Source organism: Cervus canadensis, chromosome 24, assembly GCF_019320065.1.
Source record: "Cervus canadensis isolate Bull #8, Minnesota chromosome 24, ASM1932006v1, whole genome shotgun sequence".
NCBI lineage: Eukaryota > Metazoa > Chordata > Mammalia > Artiodactyla > Cervidae > Cervus > Cervus canadensis.
In genome coordinates, this window is record NC_057409.1 from 22530377 (window position 1) to 22555033 (window position 24657).

Below are 24657 nucleotides of genomic sequence, written 5' to 3' on the forward strand. Positions count from 1 at the left end.
TATAGGAATCTCAAAGTCTCTTTGTTTGGGTGGCCAATGAGTACAGCAGAAAATAGCTAATTTATTTCACTTATGACTTTTACTTAAATATTTTAAAGTTCTTATAACATGACACTTCTCCCTTAAATATGGGTTACGCATCTCTAAAAAGTCAGGACTTTTCCCTATCTTACCACAAGATCTAACAACATTAACAGTAATTCCTCAGTTGTGTCTAGGGGGCTTCCCAGGTGGCTCAGTGGTAAAGAATCTGTCTGCCAAAGCAGGAGATGTGGGTTTGATCCCTGGGTCGGGAAGTTCCCCTGGAGGAGGAATTGACAACCCACTCCAGTATTCTTGCCTGGAAAATCCCATGGACAGATGTGATGGGGTGTAAGAGTGCTGGCAGGCTGCATTCCATAGGATCACAAAAAGTCAGACATGACTGAGCATGCACACACAGTTGTAGCTAATACTCGTCTTCTCCCCCTGCCCAAATGTGCCCACTTGTCCCTAAATGTCACTTCAGCCGGTTCAGTCACTCAGTTGTGTCCAACTCTTTGCAACCACATGGACTGCAGCACGCCAGGCTTCCCTGTCCATCATCAACTCCACTTACTGTTGGTTTATTTGAATCAATCAAGGTCTGCACATTGCATTTGTTTATGTCTCTTAAATCTCTTTTAATCTAGAACCATCCCCTCCTTCTTTCTTCATTCTATTGACAATGAAGAAACAGCCAGCTATTTCATAACAGTTAGTTTCATTTTATTAATTGCTAAACAAGAAGGCAACCACAAAGGGCAAATTACTTTTGCCAACTTAATGAAACTAGATGTCTTTATTCCATGACTGATATTTTTGGTCTGGGGTTTACTGATATTCAGCCTCAAGAGCAAAGGAAACAAAAACGAACCCTGACTTTGACTTGAATTTGACTAGCAATTCTATGGCAGAATCCCTGTGATTCGGTTCATGAGTCTCTGAATCCTTGACTGCTTGTCACTGATGGGTACCCAATTACTATGAATGCCCACTGTAGTTTTCATCTACCCCTCATGCTATTCAGGTCACTTTTCAGACAGCCAACATCCTTTATCTGTGGGTTGCTTTTCAGAAGGTATGCAACCCCCTACCAGCACTACGAAGTATCTCTGTGATAAGGAGCCTGTATGACTTAGAAAGATGTTTACTGATTTTCCCTTTTACTTGGTTGTATCTTACATTCTTTGGTACCCTTTTCTCATATGGAAAAGAAAGCCCCCATGACAGAATGGCAGTTGGTACTAGTATTCTCTCCAGTAACTGGGCATCTTAAATCTTAGAGTGCACATGTATTGGGGATGTGGGGAAAGGGTCCTTTATTCCACCAGTTTCCAACCTTTACGGCACCAAGGACTGGTTTCATGAAGGACTATTTTTCCATGGATAGGAGGGTGGAAAGGGCTTCCCGTGTAGCTCAGTTGGTAAAGCATCTGCCTGCAGTGCAGAGGTTCAGTTCAGTTACAGTTCGGTGGCTCACTTGTGCCCAACTCTTTGCGACCCATGGACTACAGCATGCCAGGCTTCCCTGTCCATCACCAGCTCCCAGAGTATACCCAAACTCATGTCCATTGAATCGGTGATGCCATCCAACCATCTCATCCTCTGTTGTCCCCTTCTCCTCCTGCCTTCAATCTTTCCCAGCATCAGGGTCTTTTCCAGTGAGTCAGTTCTTCACATCAGGTGGTCAAAGTATTGGAGTTTCAGATTCAGCATCAGTCCTTCCAATGAATATTCAGGACTGATTTCCTTTAGGATGGACTGGTTTGATCTCCTTGCTGTCCAAGGGACTCTCAACAGAGTCCTCTCCAACACCACAGTTCAAAAGCATCAATTCTTCTGCACTCAGCTTTCTTTATAGTCCAACTCTCACATCCATACATGACTGCTGTAAAAACCATAACTTTGACTAGATGGACCTTTGTTGGCAAAGTAATGTCTCTGCTTTTTAATATGCTGTCTAGGTTGGTCATAGCTTTTCTTCCAAGGAGCAAGTGTCTTTTAGTTTCATGACTGCAGTCACCATCTGCAGTGATTTTGGAGGCCCCCAAAATAAAGTCTCTCACTGTTTCTATTGTTTCCCCATCTATTTGCCATGAAGTGATGGGACTGGATACCATGATCTTAGTTTTCTGAATGCTGAGTTTTAAGCTAGCTTTTTCACTCTCCTCTTTCAGTTTCATCAAGAGGCTCTTGTCATCTGCATATCTGAGGTTATTGATATTTCTCCCGGCAATATTGATTCCAACCTGGCATTTCGCATGATGTACTCTGCATATAAATTAAATAAGCAGGGTGACAATATACAGCCTTGATGCACTCCTTTCCCGATTTGGAAACAATCTGTTGTTCCATGTCCAGTTCTAACTGTTGTTTCTTGACCTGCATACAGATTTCTCAGGAGGCAGGTCTGGTGGTCTGGTATTCCCATCTCGTGAAGAATTTTCCGCAGTTTGTTGTGATCTACACAGTCAAAGGCTTTGGCATAGTCAATAAAGCAGAAGTAGATGTTTTTCCGGAACTCTCTTGCTTTCTCAATGATCCAGCGGATGTTGGCAATTTGATCTCTGGTTCCTTCGCCTTTTCTAAATCCAGCTTGAACATCAGGAAGTTCACAGTTATGTACTGTTGAAGCCTGGCTTGGAGAATTTTGAGCATTACTTTGCTAACGTGTGAGATGAGTGCAATTGTGCGGCAGTTTGAACATTCTTTGGCATTACCTTTCTTTGGGATTGGAATGAAAACTGGCCTTTTCCTGTCCTGTGGCCACTGCTGAGTTCTCCAATTTGCTGGCATATTGAGTGCAGCACTTTCACAGCATCATCTTTCAGGATTTGAAATAGCTCAACTGGAATTCCATCACCTCCACTAGCTTTGTTTGTAGTGATGCTTCCTAAGGCCCACTTGACTTCACATTCCAGGATGTCTGGCTCTAAGTGAGTGATCACACCATCGTGGTTATCTGGGTCATGAAGATCTTTTTTGTACAGTTCTTCTGTGTATTCTTGCCACCTCTTCTTAATATGTTCTGCTTCTGTTAGGTCCATACCATTTCTGTCCTTTATTGTGCCCATCTTTGCATGAAATGTTCTCTTTCTATCTCTAATTTTTTTGAAGAGATCTCTAGTCTTTCCCATTCTATTGTTTTCCTCTATTTCTTTGCATTGATCACTGAGGAAGGCTTTCTTATCTCTCCTTGCTGTTCTTTGGAGCAATAAGAGCTTCCATAGCCTCTTATTCTTAGCCATTAGAGGGCAGAAGGAATGAAAACCACAATCACAGAAAACTAACCAAACTGATCACATGGCCACAGCCTTGTCTAACTCAATGAAACTATGTGCCAAGCCATGTAGGGCCACCCAAGACGGATGGGTCATGGTGGAGAGGTCTGACAAAACGTGGTCCACTGGAGAAGGGAATGGCAAACCACTTCAGTATTCTTGCCTTGAGAACGCTATGAACAGTATGAAAAGGCAAAAAGATAGGACACTGAAAGATGAACTCCCCAGGCCGGTAGGTGCCCAATATGCTACTGGAGATCAGTGGAGAAATAACTCCAGAAAGAATGAAGAGACTGAACCAAAGCAAAAACAACACCCAGCTGTGGATGTGACTGGTGAAGGAAGTAAAATCTGATGCTGTAAAGAGTAATATTGCATAGGAACCTGGAATGTTAGGTCCATGAATCAAAGCAAATTGGAAGTGGTCAAACAGGAGATGGCAAGAGTGAACATCAACATTTTAGGAATCAGCAAACTAAAATGGACTGGAATGGGTAAATTTAACTCAGATGACCTTTATGTCTACTACTGTGGGCAAGAATCCCTTAAAAGAAATGGCATAGCCATCATAGTCAACAGAAGAGTCCGAAACACAGTACTTGGATGCAATCTCAAAAACAACAGAATGATCTCTGTTTGTTTCCAAGGCAAACCATTCAATATCACAGTAATCCAAGCCCCGACTAGTAATGCTGAAGAAGCTGAAGCTGAACCATTCTATGAAGACCTAAAAAACCTTCTAGAACTAACACCCAGAAAAGATGTCCTTTTCATCATAGGGGACTGGAATGTAAAAGTAGTCAGTCAAGAGATACCTGGAGTAACAGGCAAATTTGGCCTTGGGGTACAAAGGGAAGCAGGTCAAAGGCTAACAGAGTTTTGCCAAGTGAACGCACTGGTCCTAGCACACACCCTCTTCCAACAACACAAGAGAAGACTCTACACATGGACATCCCCAGATGGTCAATACTGAAATCAGGTTGATTATATTCTTTGCATCCAAAGATGGAGAAGCGCTATACAATCAGCAAAAATGAGACTGGGAGCTGACTGTGGCTCAGATCATGAACTCCTTATTGTCAAATTCAGACTTAAATTGAATAAATTAAGGAAAACCACCAGACCATTTAGGTACGACCTAAGTCAAATCCCTTATAATTATACAGTGGAAGTGAGAAATAGATTCAAGGGCTTAGATCTGATAGACAGAGTGCATGAAGAACTATGAACAGAGGTTCATGATATTGTACAGGACGCAGTGATCAAGACCATCCCCAAGAAAAAGAAATGCAAAAAGGCAAAGTGGTTTTCTGAGGAGGCCTTACAAATAGCTGAGAAAAGAAGAGACGTGAAAGGCAAAGGAGAAAAGGAAAGATATACCCATTTGAATGCAGAATTCCAAAGAATAGCAAGGAGAGATAAGAAAGCAGTGCATGAGACCTGGGTTCAATTCCTGGGTTGGGAAGTTGCCCTGGAGAAGGAAATGGCAACCCACTCCAGTATTCTTGCCAGGAGAATCACATGGACAGAGGAGCCTGGCAGGCTGCAGTTCATGGGATCGCAAGAGTCTGATGTGACTTGGCGCTATCTTTTCTTTCTAGGGGGGTGGGAAGGTGGTTTCAGGCGGTAATGCAAGCAGAGAAGAGCAATGCGGAGAGGCAGATGAAGCTTGGTTCACCTGCCACTCACCTCTTGCTGTGCGGCCTGGTTCCTAACTAGCTGAGAACTGTTACTGGTGCCCAGCCTGGGGGTTGGGGACCCCCTGCTTTATTTGCAATGAAGGGAAATAGCCACTTAAAAAAATATAGGACTCCTTTTTAGGAAGTATTTAGTAAATGGTACTCACTGTTTTGCCAGTTAAGGTTAGAGGTTATCCTTTCTTGCACCTGTGGACCAAAGTGCATGCATTGGCTTGTGTTCTAGTTCTAGTTAAACCATATTAAACCAGGAGATCCAAGGCAATCCACCTATCTTCCTTAGCCTTATATTCTCAATCTAAAAAACCAGGAGGGACTTCCGTGGTGGTCCAGTAGTTAAGAATCTGCCTTTCCACACAGAGGATTCAGGTTCGATCCCTGGCCAGGGAACTTAGACTCACATGCCTCGAGGCAATTAACTCCAGTGCCACAACTGCTGAGCATGCGCTCTAGAGTCCATGTGCCGCGGCTGAGACCTGATGCGGCCAAGTAAGTAAATTAAGAAAAAAAAAAAGTCAGAGGATCCGACTAGACTTCTAAGCTCCCATCTAGCTGTTGAGCTTGATGACCTCATCACGTTAATAGTAACTTTAATTTTCCCATAGTGTCTCTCACCTCCTCCCATAAATAACTTCTTCCAACAGGCGCTTGCCTCTGAGTGTGTTGGAAGCCTCTGTAATGGTTTGGGAGCCGTAAGTCAAGATGTCCTAGTTCTTACTCTTCAAGTATGACTTTGCTAAACAGGTAATTTCTTGTCTAGTTTTACCCACAGTAAGTTTCCCACATATGGTAACTACTCATCTTTTTTAATTGAAACCAGTGAATCTAAATATATTTATGTTAAAATGTGGGTTATCAGAGGGTTGTCTAGAATTGGTTACATATTGGACCAAGCAAACAAGCTGGGACTGAAGAGTACCAGCTGAAAATGCAGCATACACAGTGTCTGAGCTAAAAAAAAAAAAGCATTATTGGAAATCAACCCTGTGCCAGCCCACACGTAGGCTCTTTTTTCCTCACTAATCCTCACAGCTACCAAGGGTAGAGCTGGCCCATTTGGGGAAGAAGAAAAGAAACTTAATTTTGAGCATAACAGAGCAATGATTCCAAACCAGGTCCTCCCCATCCTCAGACCAGTTCTCTTCCCTGTGTTGCAACTCAGCCTTTTAAAGTTGTGTATTTGAGCAGTATTGTTGCTTATACTTAGATTGTGGGTGATTCAAGATCTGTTCTCATTTTTCTCATGTGTTATGCTACAGAATAGATACCACAGACACATTTAGAAACCTTTTCAGAATGATTCATATTGGGAGAAAAATCCAGCCACATGATATTTGTATCAGGTAGCCATAGAAACTGCAACTTCAATCAGTTCTCATAAAAGTTCTTTTGTGAAGTTGAATAGACCCAAATTCCTGCTTCGTGGTTTAAAAACCCATCGGTTATTAATGTGTACGGTTATTTCCCCATCTCTTCTATTTTTGCTGTGTGGTTGGCACAGCCGTGGCCTTTGGCAGCAGCTGGGATATAAATATAAAGTGGGAATTGAGGCCCATTGGGAGTGGAAGAACAGCTGACAGAGCAGAGCAAAGCCCCAAGCTCTGCAGGGCCGACCAACCAGCCCAGGCTTGCTGGTTTCGGTCTGATTGACTTGTCGGCTTTGTGCTGAGCGAGGGAGCTTTCACGGTTTAAACGTTGGCATGGGAAGCGATGTTTCTTGCCCTGAGAGTATCCATCTCTATTTGTAATCTACATGGTAATTAAGGTCAGACTTTTTGATGGAGCATCATCTGTGGCAGAGTTTGAGGCGTGGTGCTCTATTATATCCCTCTTTCTAGAATATTTTAAAAGCTGCACATTATATGTTAGGAAAATGTTTAAAAATTGTTTATGCTTCCCAGTCAGCTGGCGTCATCCTCACTAATTCATCGATGTGTCACTTCATGAATGCAAGTACTTAAGTTGGCTATGTACCTGTCTAACACACAGATGAGAGTTCATAATGCTTATGATCCCTTTTGCAAAGGCTGGCAGGAATTTTTGTCATTGTTTTGTTTTATTTCCTTGGGATTGTTTCTTAAGCTTCTAGTGAGAAAATATTGCTATAGCTTATTAATTATAGTTTACCTGTAACCTAAATTGTTGATAAATAGCTAACATTTTTCCACTAGGGGAACAGAAATCAAGTACATCGTGTGGAAAATTTGCCACATATATTCAGCCAACAGTGAACAACTTTCTGTAGCAAACATTTTTGAAATGCTCAGGTGTCAGTGCACAGTCCCCAGTTTGGAGAGCCTCAAATTTTCTGTAAAATTATTACTATTGTAACAGAAAATGAAAACATCAAATAATTAAAAGTTATTTTGCCTTCACATATTCAGATATCATATGACCCAAACTTCTGTGCTCTTAGGTTTTTCCATCTGTTTCTCGATGTTCTCATCTGCTAAATGGACATAAGCATAGTACCTACCTCATAAAGTTGTTGTGATGTTTAAATTAGTTAATAGATCCAATATTTAGAACAGTGCCTGGCACACAGTAAATGTTCAATGAGTATTACAGTCATTATTATTTGTCTGATACTGTCAGGACTTTCTTCTTTCCTGGGTTGCTAGGAACATTCTGTATCATATGGACATCTTCTGAAACTCATATATGAAAACTTCCTAGCCACACCCAGCTAAACCTGCTCTTCCTGCAGAATTTCCTGTCTTAGCACATGGCACCAGCAGCTACAAGAACAAACCCTTCATTCCTCCATGGCCCTGCGTACCACAGGGCCTTTGCATTTGCTGGTCCTTGTCTTAGAATGTCCTTCCCGCTTCTCCCAGGTAAATTCTGCTTCTTTTCAAGATCACAGCTTCCTTATTCTGAGACGGCCTGTTTGACCTTCTGGAACAGGGCAAATATTCTACCCCGCTGTCTGTAACATTAACATGGGTACCACTTTACATTTCACTGAGTGATGATCAATGTTTGTCTGTGCCACTGGAATATAAACTCCATGAAGACCAGGGCAGCATTAATTTTTGTTAGTTATAGTGTCCCCAGCATCTAACCCTGTGTCTGAATTACATGGTAGGTGCTTAGAAACATTTGTTGAAAGAATGGATTAGAAGACTGCAGTTCATATATTATTTGAATTTGAGCACATATTATTATTTAATTCTAAAAGTAATACATGGTATTTGTAATAAATATGAGTAACATAGAAATACATGAAGAAACAAAGAAAAGAAATATTCTTTTATCCTGTAATCCCATCTCTCAGAAGTGTCCTCTATTGTCACTCTTATTCAGATTTGGTTTATATCCTTTAGACTTCCCTCCTATGTTTATCAGTCATACACATATATACATATGTATGAAATCAGAATTTTACATTGTATACAAATGCTTTCGTTTCATTTAATACTATACTGGAGCTATCTTTCTAGGTTGATACATAGGAAGATTTTTTTTTTATATGGACCATTTTTAAAGTCTTTATTGAATCTGTTACAATATTGCTTCGTTTTATGCTTTGGTTTTTTGGCCTTGAGACATGTGGGATCTTAGTTTCCTGACCAGGGATCGAACCTGCATCCCTGCATTGGAAGATGAAATCTTAGCCACTGGGCCACCAGGGAAGTCCCGAGGTTGGTACGTAATAGGTCTCCCTCATTAAAATGATAATGAAATACTTCAGAAAGGTCTAGAGACAATACAATGAGCACACCTGTACCCCCCACTCAGCTTGATAAATATTGTCAATACATTGATCATATCCCCCTGCACTATCTTGAATTTAGTGCTTCTCGTCCCCATGAATTTCTTTATTCTTTGCCCAGAAGTTGAAAGTCACTCAGTCATGTTCGACTCTTTGTGACCCCATGGACTGTAACCCGCCAGGATCCTTTGTCCATAGGAGTCTCCAGGCAAGAATACTGGGGTGGGTTGCCATTCCCTTCTCCAGAGGATCTTCCGGACCCAGGGATCGAACCTGGGTCTCTCATGTTGCAGGCAGGTTCTTAACCATCTGAGCCACCAGGAAAGCCCATTCTTTGGCTACGTAGGTTTATATCTATCACCATGCGAGAGTTCTTGCATGCTTCCAAATTTTATAATAATGGTATCATTTTATATGTATTTTCTGCTTTTTTCACTCAAATTTATGTTTATGAGATTCATTCAAACTGAAGTGGGTAGTTCAGGCTCATTCATTTCCCTTGATTCTAATGCAAGAATGTGATATAAATAGTTATCTATTCTTCTTTTGGTCCATTTCAATGGTTCCCTCTCCCCCCACTCCTTTTTTTTTAGTATTTCAATCAATGCAGTTATAAAACATTCTTGAATTTGCCTTCTTTTGTGTGTATGTGAGAGAATTTCTCCAGAGTCTATACTTGGGAGGGGAAATGCTGAGTGTAGAGTATGGAGCTCTTCAACCTTACTGGATGGTGTCAGTTTGCTTCCCCCAAATCCTCTCATTGTTTCTTGCAGTTGCATCGTATTCCGTGAAAATAGTGTACACTAATTTATCCATCATTCCTTTTGCTAGATACCCATTTGTGATACCCAGTACTACCCATTTACTGGATATTATTTGGGGAGTTAAAACCCATATTAAATATAAAATCTTTCATAAAGAGATAACTACACTAGCAGAACATTGAGAGCTTGGATGGCCTTCTAGGGTATTTTAGTTTATTTGGTTCACTCCATGTAGAGAGGCAGGTCAATTATTATTATTAATAATAATTTTATTTTTATTTATTTATTTCATTTATTTTTGGCTGTTCTGAGTCTTTGTTGCTGTGTGCAGGCTTGCTCTACTTGCGGTGAGCAGGGGCTACTCTCGAGTTGTAGTTCGTGGGCTTCTCTCTGGGGTGGCTTCTCTTGTTGCGGAGCATGGGGCTGTAGGGTGCTCATGCTTTAGTAGTTACTGCTCGCAAGCTCGAGAGAACAGGCTCAGTAGTTGTGGCTCAGGGGCTTAGTTACTCTGCAGTATATAGGATCTTCCTGGACCAGGGATCGAGCCTGTGTCTCCTGTATTGGCAGATGGTTTCTTTACCACTGAGTCACCAGGGAAGCCCAAGGCAGGTCAATTATTATTATTGCTACTTTTTATCTTTAATGAATGATGAAACCAAACCTGAAGGATTAGAAATTCCAGGTCCTCGCTGGGTGAGCTCTAGCCCAGTGGAGTGGCTCACAACCCTGGCTCACAGCTTGTTCCCTTCTCCTCCTCTGCCTTCTTACGAGGTGCAGAGAAAGAATGTTGCCTACCGTTCCAGTTCTGCAAGGATCAAGCCTTTAGCCACTTCAAGCACTGCACCCTGAGGGGAATTCAGGATGGAGAAAAACAGGAAGCATTCTGTGCTTTGGATATACTGGCCCCTAGATAGTTAAGATGCATGTCTATGGAAAAATTGCAATGACCCCAGACTCTTTCATCTTCTAGTGTATAGAAAAGCACTAAAATCAGTAACTCGAGATGTCTGTTTTTTGTGACTAGCAGTAATCTTAGACTTGACTACATGTTTTTCCCAGGAAAAAGGTTCATGTATATCTGGTTCCTGCCTCACCTCTTTTTAGTAGCTCCTCAAAGCTATTTGAGAGGCTGTCTTCCGGGCTATCATCCTCAGTAAGATCTTGGATAAAATCTAACTCAAAACTTTTATGTTGTGTGATTTTAGTTCAGTCAACAACAGTTACTGAGGGGTTCAGTCAAGAACAATAACTAAAAAAAAAAGAACAATAACTGGTCAGAGCCTTAGAAATGATGTCAGAGCAGAAGACTACCACAAAGATGATGGAGGAAATGCACCTTCTTTGTCGCACCTGTGAAAACGCTGGGTATCTGCTCACAGGCTCTGTGACTGAACTGCATTGTCCTGGGAAAGGGGAAACAGATGGCAATTTAATAGGAAGCCTGATAGTATTGTTTGGGGTTGGGCAGGGGCGATCCTCTGGGGAGCCAGGAGAGACGTGTCAGCTAAGAGCCACGCCAGCCTGGAGAAGAAGCTTGCCGCGGCCGCTTCCTCCCTCCCCTTCTCTGCCTGGAGGAGCCCAGAGTGGGGCAGGAATCAGAGGTTTCCATTGTCTGCCTGCTACTGGTTCTAACTCCCTGGAGAAGCCAGAAGTTATGATTAAAGGGTACAGACTGTGTGTGTGTGTGTGTTTTAGGAGAAAGTCTGGGATGGTGAATGCTGAGTGTATAAATAGTATCAGAGTAGGAATGCTAAGGATGGAGAAACACGTGAACCAGAGGTGTCCAGGGCATGGGACCCAAACACTGTGTATAATGCCCAACCCTCATACCTTCCTTTTTCCTTTTTATGTGCTGACGTGAGTCCTGAATTTGAATGGCTCTCACCTGATTGTATGTATGCAGCTGCTGTGCATGGCTTTCCTTGGGAGTGGTGGGGAAGCATGTTTCAAAAACCAGAAACCCAGGCTCTGCCACTAGTGATGCTGGGAAAGCCCTTTTGCTTCCCCACGGCTCTTGTCCTTTAGAAGATGCCAAGATTCCTTTGCTGCAGATGCCTTCTACCTTGTGCCTGCTCTGCAGATACAGGGGTGTCGGCTGCTGTCAGGGGTTTAAAAGTGAGCATGCCACAATCCCATCCCAGCGCCTTTTCTCCAGCTCCCACCTCAAGTGCTGAATGTCTAGCACCCGGCCAGCAACTGAGTATCAGACAAAGAGTCAGAGTTAAGGTTGTTTTGGGAGCGAGGAAAAGAGGCTTGAATGACTCTAAGTCTGCTCGGTGCTTCCTTTGAGTTTCTTCCATTGAGGAGGTAGACTGAGTCACAAGTGTTATTCTGTGATACCGAGTGTTGTGGTCTGTCCGGCCAACACTATCTCCTGGAACCCTCACAACCCAAGACACAAACACGCAGGCTGATTTCGTACAGTGAGGCCACTCTTCAATTCTCTGTGGGTGACACTCACATGCCCCATGTCCCTTATTCTGTACTCCAGGGTCCTGTCTGCTTGTTGCCTTTCCTGTTCTCATTGTGGGTTCTCCACCTGCATCATCATGTGAACTCCCACAGTTGCCCAGAAATCAATGGTTCCTCACCCGCCTTCTCGGGTCTGTGGCTCCCCTCTAGGTTCCACATTAAATGGCCACCAGACATATTGACTTGGGTGACCCATAAGCATCTACACTCATTGTCCAGACTGCATCCCTCAACCTAATTCCCAGCTGCTGCCTTTCTCCAACCATCCCTGCTTGATGGCTGAAAGCCTCAACTGTAAGTACCACACTGGGAGGTCCCTTGGTCCCATCACTGCAGCTTTCTGCCCACATCCAATAAGCCTGCCCATTCACTTTGACTTTCCATATCTCACCCCTATCCAGGTTTTCCTTAAAACATGACTTTCTTTTCAGGGCAGTTCTCAGCTTGAAACTTTCTGTGGTTCTGCTCCCAGTAGAAGAAATGCCAAAGCCTTTATGATGACTTTTGAAGCCTGGCTGCCTTTCCAGCTTCTTACCCCCATCTGTGTTCCCACCCGGCAGCCACCTTGAGTTCAGTCCATGGATCACAGGCCGCTCTTCTGCAGGTGTATATAGCTTCCTCTTCCTGGAATTCCTCCTTCTTCCCCCACACCCAGTCTCCTCACCTGCCTGGCTCCTTTTCTTCCAACCTTCCGGGACTTCAAATAGCATCTCCTCTTTTTTTTTTTTTTTTTTAAAAAAAAAAGGATTTTCTTTTTAACTTTTTGTTTTGAAATCATTTTCAACCTATAGAAAAGCTGCAAAAGTAGTACAGAGAATTCCATCTACCCTTCTCCTAAGTCTTCCTAAGATTAACAACTCTCATGAGTATGTATAGTTATCAAAACCAGGAAAAAAACATTGGTATGATATTGCTAACTAAACTAAGCAATTATTCCAATTTCACTCATGTTCCCCCTTATCTCCCTCTTCTATTCCAGGATCCAATCCAGAATCCACATCCTATTCATTTGTTGTGTCTCCTTCGTCTCCTCCAATCTGTAAAATTTCCAATTTTATTCTTCATAACTTTCAGACTTTTGAAGAGCACTCATCATTTATTATGTAGAATGTCTCTCAGTGTCAGCTTGTCTGATGTTTTCTCAGGGTTTGACCAAGGTTATGAACTTCTGGCAAGACTTCCGTAGAAGTTGTATGTCTTATTACTGGTATTGTTAACCTCAGTCACTTGATTTCACTGATGTCTATCACAATGATGTCTCCACTGTGGAGTTAAAACAGGAATGGCATTGAAGGATTTTAAGCAAGGGACATGACGTGTTTAGTGACATGTGTTTCAAAAATTCCCTCTTTGTTGCAGCATGAAGAACAGGTTAGAAGAGGCTAGAATGTACCGTGGGGGCTTGCTTCAGGGTATAGTACGTCCCATATGTGGTGATAAAAGTGGGGAGAAGTGGGCAGATTTTAGAGATATTCAGAGGGTAATATCATAAGGCAGGTTAATGAGATCAGGCAGAGGTTCTGATATAATTGGCCTGCAACCGGGCTTGGGAAAAATCTCTTGAAAAGCACCCAGTTGATTGTAATGTTCAGCCACACTTAGGTCCGCGGCCAGCCCACAGCTTGCTCCAGATGGGCTTCAGGTTAATGCCACTCAGAGTGATCTAAATCAAGATGCTCAGTATCTCTCTGGATACATGGGGAGAAAGATGGAGGTGGGGGGTCCCCTGCCAGCATCTCCTCTTCCTTGGGCTTCCTTGACCCTCTTGTCTAGGTTGGTGGCTCCTCCTAGGAGTTTCCATGCATCCTGCAGTGACCTTGATCCCTGACAACATAATTGAAGTTGCTTCTCCAAAGCAAGACTTGGTGATGATCTGGTCTCTGCTGTGGGCAAGTGGCTGACTGTCAACATGTGGGATAAGTAGACAAACTTTATAAAGAGAGAAAGAAGCTCAAAGTTTTCTTGGGGTGCGGGTGGGATCTCAGGGTTTGAATGTCTCCTGGTATATTTATGAGATTTGCCGTAGGGACAAATCCCAGAGGCCGTCCGTGGGTTCCGGCAAACCCTCCTAACTAGCTGATTTCTTAGAATTCCTGGCGGTGCCTGTCACCAGCTTCTCCACTTTGCTGTGAAGAGTTGACCAGTTGGCTGCCATCCAGAAGCTGGTGATTGACAGATACCTGGGCATCTTTCCCAAGTTTCAGGGAAAAAAAGGTAGTGAATATAGTGTCAGCTGTCCAGATACTGGGAGGCAAAGCTGATGACTTCCCCTAATATTTCCACCTGTGCTTTCAACAGAGGCAGGGTGCACAAATGAAGAGTACCGTGGAGCCCAGCTGAATCTGGCCACCGTGATGGGTGGAGGGGGCTATGAGGAATGGAGGCCATTACTGGGGGAGAGGGGTGGGAAGGGGTCAATATTTTAGGTTGTTCTTGGAGAAATAATAACCACAGAGGCAGCCAGTCAGAAAGGAGGTTGGTGGCCCCCTCCCCCATCCACCTGTTCTTGGCAGTTAGGCAGCCATCAAATTAAATAACTCTTTTCAGTCCTGACAGAAATGACAACCTCACGAGGAAAAAAATAATGTTTTAACGCTAGATGGAAGATTAAAACAACATCAAGGAGGAAAACCTTTTCTATATAAGGGCTTAAACACTTGCCTTCTACAAAATGTTGTGAGTTAATATCTTTGTCTCGGGGTATAATTTTTCTTCTTGAATCTTTAGAGTTATTTCTAGAATGGCAAACACTGTTCCAAAAACCCGTGTCTAAAGTCTTGAATGCCTGCATCAGCTCTGTGAGTGAAGGACAGCAGAAGGAAAGGGTAATTGTACTGAGGAGTGAGAAAGTTACTGTCTTAAAAAAAAAAAGTTACCGTCTTCACATGCCAGTGTGGAACCTAAATTAAGAGTTTTTTTTTTTTTTTTTTTTAAGCTTCAGAACTATAATGCCTTTAAAAAGTCTAATGATTTTTGGAAAGTTGGAGCAAAATGAATTCAATTACTGAATAACAGATGGTAATTAAAAATCAATGTATCTGTAATCAACTGTATTTATAGATTTTTTCTAATGCAAAATATATAGGATTTACGAAACTCAAATGATTAGAAGCATAGGTTAGATTTAGGAAGGAAATCTGAGGGGCTTCCCTGGTGGTTCAGTGGTGGAGAGCCCTGCCAATGCAGGGGACATGGGTTTGTCCCTGGCCTGGGAGAATTCCACATGTCAAAGAACAACTAAACCCATGGCACCACAACGACTGAGCAAACGTCCCGCGGCTACTGAGGACCACGCACCCTAGAACCCACGCTCTGAAACCAGAGAAGCCACAACAATGAGAAGCCCACACACCGCAACTAGAGAGGAGTCCTGCTAACCACAACTAGAGGAAGGAACACCCAGCACAGCCAAAAATAAATCAATGCATAAAAAATAAAAAAGGAAAAAAAATCTGAACAGAAATGATTCCCTTCTGCAGATAACAGTGCTGTGCTTAGCTGCTCAGTCGTGTCCAACTCTTTGTGACCCCATGGACTGTAGTCCACCACCCCAGGTTCCTCTGTCCACGGGGATATTCCAGGCAAGAGTACTGGAGTGCGTTGCCATGCTCTCCCCCAGGGTATCTTCCTAACCCAGGGATCGAACCCAGGTCTCCTGCATTGCAGGCAGTTTCTTTACCCTCTGAGCCACCAGGGAAGCCCACAGACAACAATCAGTTCAGTTCAGTTCAGTTCAGTTGCTGTCGTGTTTGACTCTTTGCGACCCCATGGACTGCAGCACACCAGGCCTCCCTGTCCATCACCAACTCCTGGAGTTTACTCAAACTCATGTCCATTGAGTCGGTGATACCATCCAAACATATCATCCTCTGTTGTCCCCTTCTCCTCCCACCTTCAATCTTTCCCAGCATCAGTCTTTTCAAATGAGTCAGTTCTTCGCATCAGGTGGCCAAAGTATTGGAGTTTCAAATTCAGCATCAGTCCTTCCAATGAATATTCAGGACTGATTTCCTTTAGGATGGACTGGTTTGATCTCCTTGCAGTCCAAGGGACTCTCAACAGTCTTCTCCAACACCACAGTTCAAAAGCGTCAATTTTTCGGCACTCAACTTTCTTTATAGTCCAACTCTCACATCCATACATGACTACTGGAAAAATCATAGCCTTGACTAGACAGACCTTTGTTGGCAAAGTAATGTCTCTGCTGTTTAATATGCTGTCTAAGTTGGTCATAGTTTTTCTTCCAAGGAGCAAGTGTCTTTTAATTTCATGGCTGCAGTCACCATCTGCAGTGATTTTGGAGCCCCCAAAATAAAGTCTGTCACTGTTTCCACTGTTTCCCCATCTATTTGCCATGAAGTGATAGGACCAGATGCCATGATCTTATTATATCTGAAGTTATTTGGCTTCAGGTAAGTAGCAGAGAGAAAGTAGCCTCTTGGGAAACCTATATGCAGGTCAGGAAGCACCAGTTAGAATGGGACATGGAACAACAGACTGGTTCCAAATAGGAAAAGGAGTACGTCAAGGCTGTATGTTGTCAGCCTGCTTATTTAACTTATATGCAGAGTACATCATGAGAAATGCTGGGCTGGAAGAAGCACAAGCTGGAATCAAGATTGCCAGAAGAAATATCAATAACCTCAGATATGCAGATGACACTACCCATATGGCAGAAAATGAAGAGGAACTAAAAAGCCTGTTGATGAAAGTGAAAGAGGAGAGTGAAAGAGTTGGCTTAAAGCTCAACATTCAGAAAACTAAGATCATGGCATCTGGTCCCATCACCTCATGGAAAATAGATGGGGAGACAGTGGAAACAGTGTCAGACTTTATTTTTTGGGCTCCAAAATCACTGTAGATGGTGACTGCAGCCATGAAATTAAAAGACACTCACTCCTTGGAAGGAAAGTGATGACCAACCTAGATAGCATATTAAAAAGCAGAGACAAAAAAAAAAAAGCAGAGACATTACTTTGCCAACAAAGGTCTGTCTGGTCAAGGCTATGGTTTTTCCAGTGGTCATGTATGGATGTGAGAGTTGGACTGTGAAGAAAGCTGAGCACTGAAAAATTGACGCTTTTGAACTGTGGTGTTGGAGAAGACTGTTGAGAGTCCCTTGGACTGCAAGGAGATCCAACCAGTCCATCCTAAAGGAGATCAGTCCTTGGTGTTCATTGGAAGGGCTGATGCTGAAGCTGAAACTCCAGTACTTTGGCCACCTCATGCGAAGAGTTAATTCATTGGAAAAGACCCTGATGCTGGGAGGGATTGGGGGCAGGAGGAGAAGGGGACAACAGAGGATGAGATGGTTGGATGGCATCACTGACTCGATGGGCATGAGTCTGAGTAAACTCCAAGAGTTTGTGATGGAGAGGGAGTCCTGGCATGCTGTGATTCATGGGGTCGCAAAGAATTGGACACGGCTGAGCAACTGAACTGAACTGAACTGAACTGAAGTAGCAGGGAGGGAAGGCAGCTCCACCCATCAACAGAAAATTGGATTAAAGATTTACTGAGTGTGACCCTGCCCATCAGAACAAGACCCAGTTTCCCCTTCAGTCAGTTTCTCCCATCAGGAAACTTCCATAAGCCTCATCCTTCTCCATCAGAGGGCAGACAGACTGAAAACCACAGTCACAGAATACTAACCAATATGATCACATGGATCACAGCCTTGTCTAACTCAATGAAACTATGAGCCATGCCATGTAGGGCCACCCAAGACAGAATTCTTTGTGACTCCATGAACTGTAGCCTACCAGGCTCCTCCATCTATGGGATTTCCCAGGCAAGAAAACTGGAGTGAGTTGCCATTTCCTTCTCCAGGGCACCTTCCCAACCCAGGGATTGAACCCAGGTCTCCTGAGTTGCAGGCAGACGCTTTACCACCTGAGCCATCAGGGAAGCCCTACAGATAGCAATATGTTTCGTAAAATTTGGTTCTTTTACTATTAAAGCAATCAACATATATAAAATGAAGCTAGAGTAAGTGATACCCTAACTTTATTTTGTTTTGTTTTTCATCACAGAAGTGCTTTTTAATTTGTGAAACATCAAGTCACACAATGTTCCACTATGTGAGTATGAAATTCACTTAGTCTTGTCCGACTCTTTGCGACCCCATGGGCTATATAGTCCATGGAATTTTCCAGGCCAGAATACTGGAGTGGGTACCCTTTCCCTTCTCCAGGGGATCTTCCCAACCCAGGGATCAAACCCAGGTCTCCCACATTGCAGACAGATTCTTTACCAACTGAGCCACAAAGGAAGCCCAGGAATACTGGAGTGGGTAGCCTATCCCTTCTCCCAATGCAGGAATTGAACCGGGGTCTCCTGAATTGCACTAAAAGTGTTAATAAATTGCTCATTTAAAAAATTACAGTTAGAATAATGTGCTTGTCCATATTTTTAGTAGCACAATTATCAGAATTCCAAATGGTTTTTAAATGACTATTTAGAACACATTAGGGTAGGTGTTATGTTTAGAGCTTGGATGTTCTTATTGAGTATTAGCCATGCCCTTCTCCAAGGGATCTTCCCAACCCAGGAATCGAACTCATGTCTGCTACATTGCAGAGTCTTTACCATCTGAGCCATCAGGAAAGTTTATATATTTAGAGTTTGGGTGTTCTTATTGAGGATTATTCAGTTTGAGATTCAACAGCACACAGAGTCTCTGAGATTTAACAGCACACAGTCTCTGAGAAATAAATGTCCTTAATGAGAACTTGCTTGGGCAGCCTTTCCTTATGCGGAGGGAGAAAGTCCAGTCTGGGACATCTGGGTCCCAGAGATGTACCTTCTCCCTGGCTCACCGGGGGGCCAACTCACTCAGTTCCTGGATTCAGATGTTCCCTCAGCCACTTTGAGCTCTGAGACCTTGAGCAAGTTACGTGACTTTTCTGTGCCTTAGTTTCCTTCTCTGTAATTTGGGGACAATGGTCTCTTCGTAGGTTTGCTGAAGGATTAAACCAATTTACGTAAAGTTCTAGAACAGTTTATGACCGGTATGTAGTAAATCCTTTCTAAAGAACGGGTTTGAGTAAATATCTTTTGAATACACTTGGCAGCAGAGAGAATCATTTTCAGTGAACAGTTAAAATTATTTGGATATAATAGCTTCTCTTCAAAGCCCAGGCATCCATTGTTCAAGAAGAAAATAAAAAGACAAAGGGGGAACATTCCTGGCCAAGGGACAAGTTGGGAGGATTGTTTTAAAGCATTGTGTTCAGGTGGCCTGGCGGGCTACTGTAATCAGGGAGGGAGGGAAGGAGGAAACCAGAACCCATTGTGGGCCCAGAAAATGGATGTCTTTTCAACTAAACAGATTGCTATCAGCCTCTCACAGCCGACGCTTATTCCTTTTTGCCTGGTCATTTCCTTTACGGAGTGTCTGTAAGAACCACCCACTTGAGTGTTTCTCAGGATTATGGGTTTTTAGGTCAAACAGAAAGCCAGGGAGCGCCCGACACAGCCCTGCACTCGCGGTTACATTATACACCGGCTGGATGACACGGACCCCGCGGCTGGTGTGTGTCGCATGGAGGCTGCTGTCCCCGAATCTGCGGAGGGCTCTCACACAGTGTGGCCGGCAGCAACCAGGCATACGGGGTAAGAGCGTGGCTCTGAAGTCCTGAAGCTTTCCTGTTGGGCTGCAGGCTGAGTGGGAACCTCCCGCCCCTCCAATTCATTTCAGAAGCTGGATCCGCGGGCCGCCAGCATCCTTTGTCATCCTCGGCATCCACGATGGATGAGACACCGGAGCCCCCGGCCATGACTGTCCACCTCCTGGCCAATGCCGGGCAGGGCTTGCTTTTGCAGCAGACCCTGGATCGGCTCCTGGATTGCATTTGCCCAGATATCCGTCTCTTTCTTGTGTCCGAGCGGGCCAGTCCAGTGAAATACTACGACAAGTGCCACTCCAAGCGGTCACGCTTCCCGGGAATGTCTGTTCTGCTTTTCTTGCAGGAGAACCTTGGAGAGGAGAGGCTCTTCCGCGTGCTTGACTCCCTACAGCACTGGCCGTGGCAGGGCTACCCCGCTCAGAACGCCCAGGGAAGACCCTGCCCCTACCTTCTTGCCAATCAGGAATTCTACAGTCTGGACAGCCAGATGCCCATCTGGGGCGTGAGGCAGGTGCACTGTGGTACCGAGATCCTGAGAGTGACCCTCTACTGCCGTTTTGATAACTATGAGGACGCCATCCGGCTCTACGCAATGATCCTGCAGAGAGAAGCCACCTTGCAAAAGAGTAACTTCTGTTTCTTCAGGCTCTACTCCACTGAGACCTTTGCCCTGCAGCTCTCCCTGAAGCAGCTGCCCCTCGGAACATCGGTGGACCCCAAAGAGGCCTCGGTGTTGCAGTTCAAGGTACAGGAGATTGGCCAGTTAGTGCCTCTTCTACCCCATCCCTGTGTCCCCATCAGCCGCACCCGGTGGCAAACACAGGACTATGATGGCAACAAGATTCTGCTTCAGGTATGTCTGTTCAGTCTCTGTGATCTCTAGACGCCCATGTAGCCGTGTGATTTGACAGCCAAGAGATGACTTAATGTGATTCTAAACGTTGTTTGCACACCAGGATCTCTGGGGAGCTTTCAAACCTTCTCGTGTCATGACTTCACCCCAGATCAGTTGGACTGGAATCTTTGGGGGCACCCAGGCTTGGGTATTTTTTGAAAACTCTTTGGATAATGCTAATATGTAACTTGTAGCACAGTTGAGAGTCACTGATTTAATCAAATCCCCTCATCTGACAGATAAGGAAGTTCAGAGGCTGTGAGCTGGTAGCTTACACAAGTAGTTTGCAGTAGACTCAGACAACATCCCATTTTTCAGATTTTCCTTTACCTATGCTCCTCAACTAGACACCAATATTTTGCCCACTCTTTCGGTTCAGAAATTTCGTTAACTCCTTCCATGTGAACCTAAGAAAGCTGAAGTTATAATTAAAGTTGGGAATGTTAAGTATGTTGGGCTTCCCTAGTAGCTCAGTTATAAAGAATCTGCCTGCTGATGTAGGAGACGTGGTTTCGAGCCCTGGGTTGAGAAGATCTCCTGGAGAAGGAAATGGCAACCCACTCCAGTATTCTTGCCTGGAGAATCCCATGGACAGAGGAGCCTGGTGGGCTACAGTCCATGGGATCACAGAGAGTCAGACATGGCTTAGTGACTAAAACAAAAAACAACAACAAATGTAAAATATGCCATCCTGTTGACTTAACTTTTAAGCATCTTGCATCACTGTCAAATTTTACCCCAGATCACGTTAGATGGTTAGAACCCTTCAAAATTGAGAAAAGCTTGAATTGAAAAATCTTCTGGTAAGCATCCTACTGAAAGCAAGCGTAATCATTAGCATTACCACGTGTCATTTCTTATACTGTATTATGTGGCAGTTGAACCTTGCCACTTAGTGGCTCCAGGACTTTTGAACCTTGGTTTCTTCATTAACACAACGAGGGTTGTATAACATCTTCCTAGAGGACAGGTTGTTATTTACATTAAGGGACCTGAGTTACACAGAGCTTAAGATAGTGCCCAGAAAGCAATTTTAGCTCTTATTGTTTATATTGTGCCCTAGACTAAGTATTTCACTTTGATTATTTTATTTAGTTCTTCTTACAACCTAGGAAGTTTTACAAAAGGCAAAACCAAGGAGTAGAGGTACTAATTAGTTGCCCAAGATACAAGATTAAGTGTTTACCTGGCTCTAAAACCAGGCAGCTAACCACTGCAGTCCAGTACTCTGTGTAAGTGTGTGCAGGCAGGGAGGTGTACATGATATTCACAGCAAAGTTTCTGTCCTTGAGAAATGGTCAGGAAGTGCTTTAAGACCTACTGGATAAGGTAAAAACAGGCTAGAAGATGAATTATCTTTCCCTTTGATTAATTTTGTTCTCATCAGCTTTGAGTTATTAATAAAATATGAGTCATACTGATTCTATATGAAATGATCTCTAAATCCTTTACCTTCTCATTCACATTAAGCGGATAGGCACTGTTTCTGTTAGTTGCCTATTATATCATTCACTAATTTGCAAGGCATCTAAAAATTTTCTTCAGTCTTAGTTAATCTCCAGAATTCAAATCTCACTCTTGAGCAAAAATGTAATAAGTGTGTGCAGCAGGAGACACATTTTTGTTCTAAAGGCTAACTGACATTTTTACTTCTGAATCATGGCTTATACAGCTTAGCTCCATTGGAAAGTTAGGTGGAATTTGGGAGTTTTTTGGATAAATGTCAATGAGGTTAGGCTTTTGCAAACAAAACGGGGAATTATCTTCTGGAAACTTCTGTTTCTGGTGTCATATAAAAGTCTCTGAAGAATTCACGTACAAAGGATCAGATATAATACAATATATAAGATAACACATTGTAGCTACTTCACTCCTGTAATGGGGTGAATTTTTCAGGATATGAAACCCATTGCAAACTTCCTTGTGGGGAGAGAGAATGAGGGGTAAATGCATTGGCTTTGTGTGTGCATGTGAGTCTATGTGTGTGTGTGCACACGTGTGTGTGTGTGTGTGTGTGTGTGTGTGTGTGTGTGTAAGCCTTAATTTTATTTCTTTTTTAAAATTAAATTTTTTAACCTTTATTTTTTGTAAATGTATTTATCTTTTAATTGAAGGAAAATTGCTTTACAGAATTTTGTTGTTTTCTGTCAAACATCAAGATGAATCAGCCATAGGTATACATATGGCCCCTCCTCTGGAGCCTCCCTCCCCATCCCACCCCTCTAAATTATTACAGAGCCCCGGTTTGAGTTCCCTGAGTCATAGAGCAAATCCCCATTGGCTATTTATCTTACATATGGTAGTGCATATGCTTCCATGTTACTCTCTCCATCCATCCCGCCTTCTCCTTCCTTCCCCGCCCCTGTGCGCATAAGTCTCTTCTTACATTGGTTTTTGTGCGTAAGTAGCCTGGGTCTTAAGAAGCAGGCTTAGGAGCTGACTCTCAGCTCTGCCACTTCTCCAGACAGGCTGCTGTGGTCAGCAGCTGGCTGCCAGCAACTCTGAAGATGATCCATTTGAGTTCCTCATCCCACAAGGGTCCCCTAAAACTTCTGGACTTCACGTCAGTTGGACCAATCTGGATCAGACTCTCTTCTCTCTCGAATGCACTCAGTCACTCATTCAGGGGAATGGGGTTGTGTGGAGAGCTTAGTTCTGAGGCAGAGGCTGTCCTCTCCTGCATCCTTAGGTCTTTTCTGGACTCAGACTCTCTTGGGACTCCTGGGCAGGGGGAACAAGAATCCCCAGGGAAGAACAGTGAGGGGACAAATTACGGGTAGCACAAATGACTGATGGCCACCAAAGAAAAAAAAATAATACAATGCAGGAGACCTGAATTCGATCCCTGGGTCAGGAAGATCCTGTGGAGAAGGGAATGGCAACCCACTCCAGTATTCTTGCCTGGAGAACTCCATGGACAAAGGAGCCTGGTGGGCTACAGTCCGTGAGGTCACAAAGAGTCGGACATGACTGAGGGACTCAGCGTGCATGAATGTATTTACCGGAGAGTTATTATCACAAGTTCACTTCTCCACATGTAACCCTTGCTCAGGGCCAGGATGGACGTGTGCTGAGGGGGTTGCAGGGGGTGGTTTGCTAGATCCAGTGAGGGTGGTGGGCAAAGCTTCCCTGAGGGGTGAGACCTGGCCCTGCCTGAGCTGGATAGCCCAGAAGGAGGTAGCCAGGTGGAGACAAGAGGAAAGTGTTCCGAATGGAGGAGATGATGGGTGAGAATGTGTAGAATAGCATTTTCTTAGCCATCGTGTTCAGAAAACACCCTATGGTCCCAAGTGGCTGGAGAGAAGGGAGGGGTTGGGGGAAGAGGATGGGCAGGCGGGCAGAGGCTACATCCTCAGGCACATGGTCAGCCACTGGGGGGCAAGCACCATGAGGACAGGGACCGTTTTTGGTCCACTCCTGTATTCCCAGTACCTACAACAATGTCCGGCACGTGGTAGGCAAAAACCATTCTTGGGTGAATGAGTAAAAACCTTGCCAAGTAGCTTCTATTTTATCCTGACTATAATCACCAGTCACTGATAGAGCCTCTGAATGGTAGTGACATGTACAATTTGCATTATGAGATCAAAACAGGGGATATACATGGAGGTGTTTTGTAAAGTGGAAACTGTAGTATAATTATTGTCTGTGTAAGAAGGATGCTATGTGTCTCTCCATGTCTTTTCTTACATGACCTCTTGTCAGTGAAGGCTGCCTGATGCTTCTCAGAGCCCAGGATATGTGTTTTTGAGAGATTGATATTAGGGTACATAGTAGATGCTCAGTAATGAATGAATGTCTGAATACATGATCAGGAATGTCAGTGTTTATTCATTCACCAAGTACTTAGTGAATGCATACCTTGGGCTACCCTATTCTCCACTTGGCAGTTTTCATCCTACAGTCCCACTACTTAGTGGATGTATCTGTTGTTGGGTGTCTGACATAAATTAGGGGGGCTTTCCTGGTAGCTCAGCTGGTAAAGAATCTGCCTGCAATGCAGAAGACCCCGGTTCAATTCCTGGGTTGGGAAGATCCCCTGGAGAAGGGACAGGCTACCCACTCCAGTATTCTTGAGCTTCCCTGATGGCTCAGCTGGTAAAGAATCTGCCTGCAATGAGGGAGACCTAGGTTTGATCCCTAGGTTAGGGAGATCCCCTAGAGAAGGGAAGGGCTACCAGCTC

General features: G+C 43.8%; 1 protein-coding gene across 2 annotated transcripts in view; it reads left to right on the forward strand.

Annotated features, from left to right (window-relative positions):
• FAM124B (family with sequence similarity 124 member B) overlaps positions 1 to 24657 on the forward strand; it is a 52021-nt gene that overhangs the window by 19604 nt on the left and 7760 nt on the right. Inside the window, exon 2 of one of the 2 annotated variants that reach the window (XM_043445649.1) lies at positions 19395 to 20431. In XM_043445649.1, coding sequence (XP_043301584.1) covers positions 19700 to 20431 — 732 coding nt within the window. In that variant the 5' untranslated portion in view covers positions 19395 to 19699. Of the gene's footprint in view, positions 1 to 19258; positions 20432 to 24657 lie in introns of those variants that run through there. The other variant, XM_043445651.1, reaches the window with a different exon arrangement.